General features: G+C 46.5%; 1 protein-coding gene across 1 annotated transcript; it reads right to left on the bottom strand.

The window, feature by feature from the left end:
• Positions 1 to 4,909: 4,909 nt before the first annotated feature.
• On the bottom strand, positions 4,910 to 6,602 carry LOC119559290 (serine/arginine repetitive matrix protein 1-like). Its single transcript, XM_037872367.1, has 2 exons — positions 6,529 to 6,602; positions 4,910 to 5,411 (listed from the first exon to the last, which is right to left on the bottom strand). The coding sequence occupies exons 1-2, from the start codon at positions 6,600 to 6,602 to the stop codon at positions 4,910 to 4,912; spliced, it is 576 nt and encodes a 191-aa protein (XP_037728295.1).
• Positions 6,603 to 7,049: the final 447 nt, after the last annotated feature.

Here is a 7,049-nt window from a genome sequence, read left to right as displayed (position 1 = left end):
ATTCCTTGCTGGGTTACTACGTGTCCTAAGTATTCCACTTCCTTTATTAAAAATTCTGTCTTATCTAATTGCAACTTGAAGTTTGCCTCCGCTAGCTTCTTGAAAAATTTTTCTAAATCCGTTACGCGTTCTTGCAGGGATGTCGAGTAAACCATAATGTCATCCATATATATCAGACAACACTTCCCAAGTAACTCTCCGAAAATATTATTCATTAACCTTTGAAAGGTTGCTGGGGCGTTATTTAGCCCGAACGGCATTCGGACATATTCGAAGTGACCCCCTTCTGCCGAGAAGGCAGTTTTTGGGATGTCTTCTTCCTTCACCTCGATCTGGTGGTATCCACTCGCCAGATCTAAAGTTGAGAAATATTTAGCCCTACCCAAGCTATCTAATACGTCATTGATTAATGGCATAGGGTATCTGTCTTTAATTACCTTCTCATTGAGTTTTCTATAGTCCACCACCATTCTCCATTTCCTCTCTCCGGAGGCATCCTTTTTCTTGGACACTAGCCACACCGGCGCACTCCAAGGAGAATGGCTATGTCTAATGATTTTCTGCTCTAACAGCTTTTCTAGTTGTCTTCTCACCTCCTGTCTTTCTTGGAATGCATACCTGTACGGCCTTGCGTACACCGGTATGTCGTCATTCGTTCTAATTTAGTGCTTGACCGCATTAGTGAATGACAAATGGTCTCCTTCCTTATGGAATACTTTCGGATATTTCTTACAAATTCGTTGGAGCTCTTCAAGCTCCTCTCTATTCAAGTGTTCCGTTCTGATCTTATCGAATGGTATCCTCCTATTTTCATTGTCTGTCACCTCTATATTGTTGAGCTCGAAATGTTGGTCAGTCTCGAATTCAGCACCTTCCAACGGCTCCTCTAAAAATAATTCCTGGTCTTCCTCTGCATAGTTTGTTATTTCAACCAGGCTCCTTCCAGCCACTGCCCTATAAATTCCTTCTGAAATTATCAAATCCTCCTTTACTATTGTTTTGTTTAACAAAAAATCTCCATCGGGTACCTGTACCGGAATAGGAATGACTGTCTTTGTCCCTGCTTCTATTGAGTGGACCTCGCTGGGTCTATAATTAGCGAAATGTATCTGCAATTCTGTGTCTACCGTACGGAACCGACCTTTCTCAATATCGATCACGGCTTTCATTTGTTGTAGCAAATCTATACCTATTAAACCTTCAAAAAATTGGTGGAATTTGAAAAGTAATAACCTCATTTTTCCTACTCCTCCGAATTCTCTGAACATTGGTACGTGTGCTTCTTGCAGAATAGTGTGGGACTGTGTAATTGTTTTAATGGCTATGGGGTCTTTCAGCTCCTTCACGTACTGCGATTGAGCTAATTCGGGACGAATGAAGGAGTAAGTAGATCCTGTATCAATTAGTAGCTTTATTGTTTTTTGTGGAGTGATTTTGATCTTTACATATGGTAGGGTGGAGTGGCCCCTTCTAGCTCCTAAATATCCTGTTGGTTGTTCGAGGCTGATTGCGAAAAATTTGCATCATCCTCCTGAATATTATGTAACTGACCGCTTGTCGACGGTCGATTTCCGCCCCTCTCTGCGTTGCTGCTCTGAGTCGAATTATATGACCGTCTTGAATCAATCGTGTTATTCGACTGCCTTGAATTGTTCGAATTATATGACTGCCCGGAAAAGTTCGAATTCCTAGTCATTCTAGTCTGTCCACTGCCTACTGCGTCGCCAGCCGCTTGGATGGCTAACTGGCCCTCTCTAGGCTTGTTGTTGTTATAATTATTGTTTCCATACCACTGTCTGCCTCGGCTATTCTGTCCATAATTCCACTTATTATTCGTGTTTTGATAATTTCGGTATGGTCTTTGATAGTTGGAAGTTTCTCCTTGACTACTACTGTCTGTCCTGAATGGGTTCCCCATCATTGGATACGGAAATACAAATCCTGGCCATCCATCCATATTCGGTACCGGAAACGGCATTGGGAACTGTGGTTGGGCATTAGCTGCCCACCGGTATTGAGACCACATGCCAGTTTGCGACTCCGGCCCTGGATTGTCTTGTTTGTCCAGCTCCTGTTTTGGAATTACTTTACCCTCTTTGGTCTGGGTTTCGGTCGGTCCCTGGCCCTTTGCCTCTTCCTGTGCTTCTTGTAAGGTACCCAAATTTTTCTCTCTACAAGCAATTTCGTATGCCTTGGCTATATTGGGCACCTCCATGTTTCTGATAGTTACCCCTATTGGGCTCTTCAAGGCTGAAACGAAAGCGTTTAACGCCATTTCTTCGTACCATTTAACCTTCTCGCTCCTCAACAAGATGCCCTGCTCATTGGATTTAACTAGGCTCATTAGGGCCTTCTTCAGGGTCATTACTTTCGTGTATAGGGTTTCCAACTCTAATTTCTTTTCCTTAATATGAGTCAACTCCATAATCAAATCCTGCTCGGATCTCTTATCTTTGAAATGAGTAATTAATATTTTCTTTATTTGATCCCAATTTAATTCCGACTCATCCAAGTCAAGGACTTTATCTGCTTGTCCTATGATCTTACTCCTTACCGCTCTAAGAGCGATTATTCCTATATTCGATCTTTCCTCCCCTTTTATGAGGCTCAATACCTGTTCCACTGCTCCTATAAAACCGTCTAACTTTTCTGCCTCTCCTTCATACTTCGGAATTATTTCTACCAGGTCTATTACCTTGATAGCTTCTAACACGTTTGTTGTTGCCATTGGTCCTTCGTCTGTCATTGGTTTATGGATTCGATTGCTTGTGCTTTTGCGTCTACTTCTAACTTGCTTTTGCTTCTCGCTTATGTCTGTGTTTGTTTCTTAATTACTAGTGCTCTTAAATTGTATGTGTGTGTAATTGTGTACTTATTTTATCGTTTTAGTTATATAGGTTATCTTCTGTTTGTTGGTAGTGTGTCGTGGTTCAACGAGCTTCCGTGTGGTGTAATGGAGTTCTGGAATTAATTTAAAATAAGTACTTTTCTCTTAATCGATTTTTAAACAAATAAATATCAACAATGGGTCTCAAAATTTTATTATTTATTTCTTGTTATTGTTATTGTTTCCCTGTCTTCCTGTCGTCTAAACTCATTGAAATAACTACGATTGCTGTATATTTATTCTCTTTATTATTATTATTATTATTTTATAATTATTATTTTATTATTATTTTTCCTTCAAGTTACCCGACATGCTGAAGCTAGCCGATCGGCTGTGCGATACAACCTTACGACCAAATGCGGACAGACATTGCCTTTAGGGTATTTGTTTTGGCCATCCACATGCTACACGAGTACCCCGTTCTCTACAGTGTATCGCCTAATATATGTGGATAGTCTCTTATATTGTTCTTGTTTACCAGTACATCACCTCATCCCCATGCTAAGCGGCCGCCTTGTGCATTACAGTGCGCCGCCCAATACATGTTAATGGGTCTATATAAACTTTTTATTTTAGTTGTTCCATCGAACTGGTACTTCCCTTGCTAAGCGGCCGCTCTGCTTCCGCAGTTTGCCGCCTAATACAAATGAAAGCCCAATCCGATAGTATTCATTATAAATCGACATTTCTTCATATTACTTTGCCCCCTTTCTCATGCTAAGCGGCCGCCTTGTGTAACACAGTGCGCCGCCTAATACATGTTAAAGGAGAAAATTTATTTATTTATTATTGTTTTCTATTTATAAGCTTGCTCCCGAACTCTAGTCTGCTAGTCTACATCCCACTGTGCATGCACCGATCGAACCGCTCGACCGTCTTCTGTCTTGGCCTGAATTTGCCGCCAGCCGTTGCCAACTCGACCCAACCTGTCTGCACTCTCCCGGCTGTCATCACTCAAGAACGAATACCACCGCTGTCGTAGCACGAACTGTCTGCAACATGTTTCATCCGCCCTTCGTTGGCGATCGAACGTTCGACCGAGCTGTTCGGTTCGCATCGAACCATCGACAACCACGACCGCCTGTCGCCACTTGTCGACGGCCGACCGTTCGATCGAACCGTTCGATCGAACCGTTCGACGCAACCTCGAACCGTTCGTGCCACACTCGAACCTTCCATTTAATTCGTGAAGACAAACACTATTTAATTTAATTAAAATTCTAATATAACTCTTTGGTTATTAAACATTTCCACTTGTATCTTGGTCACTCTTTATTTTACTTTTCTCTCTGCTGTTGTGCAGCTTCGGTCTTGCACTTGTCCTACACTCCCCTTTACATTTTTGTCTGCGTTTGGAATTACTGCCTTTATTTCCATTTTTCATAACTTGTTGCTTGCATATTTTTATTATTTCTTTCATTTGTTTATTTCCGTATGCTCATTGTGTTTAGTTTTATTTTTTATTATATTCTTTTTCATTTCAGCTTTATATATTTCTATTATACTCCATTTCACCCACTTCACTCTACTCACTCTCTTACATAATAATGCTAAACGTTATCCAGAACATCTGTCCTTCCTTCTGCTTCCTTTCGCCGTCTCGGATCCTTCCTGTGTCCTTGGTTAAATCCGTTCTTTGACGAAAGCTACCGTCTGCGCCAGTTATCAATAAGTAGGTTCCTTTGATGATTGTCCTCGACAGATTCCGACCAAATTAAAAGTTAGGTGTTTGCTGGTTTCAAGTTAAACCCAGAATGAATGTCTTTATTTTATAATTCTTCGTTCAAACCTTATTGTTTCGTACAATGTGCTGACCTAGCGGAATGGATCTGTAATTGGACCGGATGCCTATCTGGGGCTTGGACTCAGCAGTGGTCGTTTGGTGGTGTTTGGTGGTGTTTGTTTGGTTGGCGACTTTGTTGCTAGCTGCTTGGCAAACGTAGGGGCTTAGGTGGGGGACCGCCGATGGAATGTGCTGAGGCGGTAACTAGCGCTCCTAGTGGCGTGACTGGGCGCTGGGCGCTACCAGGGGCGCACGGCAGGTACTGCTGACGTGCGGCAGTGGCTGACCGATGTGGTTGCGGCTGGCGCTCCCGTTGCCCCGTGGACGGCGCTGCTGGTGGCGCGGTGGGTGCTGTCGGCAGGCGCTAGTGGAGACGCAGTGGACGCTCCTGTGGATCCCGTGGGGGGCGCTGCTGATAGCGCGGCCGATGGGGCGCTGACGCCGATGGTAGGCGTTCGTTGGGCGCGAGGCGCTATGGGGGGCGAGGTGGCCGCTCTGTGGGCACCTGATGGCCACGTGGGTGACACTGCACGGCGCGGAACGCTGCTGGGTCTGCGCTGCTGATAACGCGGCTGGCGGCGCGGGTGACGCTGCTGAGGGCGCGGTGGCCGCGCTGTGCGTGCTCCTGGTGGGCACGTGGGTGGGTGCCGCTGGTGGTGCACTGACGCCGCTCGCTGGGCGCTCTGTGGGCGCTGCTCGGGGCGCGGTATGCGCTTGACGGCTTCGTGGGAGGCCACGTGGCTATGTAGAGCTCCGGGAGTGGGTTGACGTTGGCGGGCGCAGCGTTACGGGATCCCCTACTCTAACTATTCCTGCGGTCTCCTATCTTTCTCTAAATCTCGTCTACTGGACATGGGTCTTTAGGCCATGCGGTTGGTGGTAAAAACCCAACTCTCCTGAAGGATATCTAGTCGTCCTTATTCGTCCCTGTTCGGGCGCCAAACTGTAAGGACCTTTTTCATAGGCTGGGATAAAACTCAGTCCGGCCAGGGTCCTCTACAGTTATATTTTTAGAAAAGTATTGGGACGAAACTGGACGGGGAGTTGCCGCGGGGATTTGTGAGGAAAAGAGGCCAGAGTATCCGCGTTGCACCGAGTAAGCAGCTCTAGCGCAACACGGCACCCGAAAGGTATAGTGGAGGGCGGGGCTGCTCCCGGCGAAAATACTAACGAAAACGAGCGGCGTAGCCGATCCCTGAGAAAATACCAACAAAACTGGACGGCGTGGCCGTTCCCCCTGGATGTGCGACTCACAGGCTACTGGGGTAGGGGGTGGGGATCCGAGGGGAGGATGGCCGGAGGCGACCCTTCCCTGTGCTCCCTGTGGCCGATCGAGTGGTCGTTTGCACTGAGTAAGCTTCTCTGGCGCAACACTATTCCCGACCGGCACAGATCACTGCACGTGGCTTGCGACTACCTAAACCGTAATTGGGGCGGGGTTCCCAGGAGAGGGTGGCCAGAGGCGATCCTTTCCTATGCTCCTTGTGGGCGATCGGGTGGTCGTTTGCACTGAGTAAGCTTCTCTGGCGCAACACGATTCCCGACCGGCACAGATCACTGCACGTGGCTTGCGACTACCTAAACCGTATTTGGGGCGGGGTTCCCAGGAGAGGGTGGCCAGAGGCGATCCTTTCCTATGCTCCTTGTGGGCGATCGGGTGGTCGTTTGCACTGAGTAAGCTTCTCTGGCGCAACACGATTCCCGACCGGCACAAATCACTGCACGTGGGTTCCCGAAAAATGCACAAATTCACACGGACACATACTTCCTCATTCCCTCTTGTCTTTATTATTCGCTAGTACTACTACTACTACCCCTACTCGCACTCAGTCTGATCGCTCTTGTCTGTCCCACTTACTCCTTGGATCCGGCGTGCCGCTGTACCACTCCGGGTTGAAGTCCGCTCCTAGGTCTGATCGCCTTGGCTGCCATTCGGGAATGAGAGCGAGCTTCCGCCCTTGCGGCCGCATGTAAGCCCGGCTTGCCGGGTTTCTCCGTTTCCCAACACAGTTTCTTATCGAACCTCCCGCCTATCGCTATCGGCACTATCAGCTGTTGGCCCTCGGTTGACCAACACTGGGTGGTTTTCCAGCCCTGGTGCGCGCAATATTTAAATCGGATAAGCTTAGCTTCTAGTTTGAACTTAAATAAATTGCCTTCGTGGCGTAACGACTTATATTATAATTATATTATTTATTATAACTTATAAATAAATGGCCTTCGTGGCGTGATCTCTAATTGTATGCCTTCGTGGCGGAAAGAATAGAAGTGGCGAAATGTGGAGGGTGTGTTTCACGCATCCTCACAAATTTTAAGGCACCTTCTTCTTTCTTTTCAACATGCATACACCTGCAAGTGTCAGGTTCAACTTTACAATCA

Source organism: Drosophila subpulchrella, unplaced genomic scaffold (assembly GCF_014743375.2).
Source record: "Drosophila subpulchrella strain 33 F10 #4 breed RU33 unplaced genomic scaffold, RU_Dsub_v1.1 Primary Assembly Seq20, whole genome shotgun sequence".
Taxonomy (NCBI): Eukaryota; Metazoa; Arthropoda; class Insecta; order Diptera; family Drosophilidae; genus Drosophila; species Drosophila subpulchrella.
Note: the sequence above shows the minus strand (reverse complement) of the source record. Positions and strands in the feature narration are given on the sequence as shown.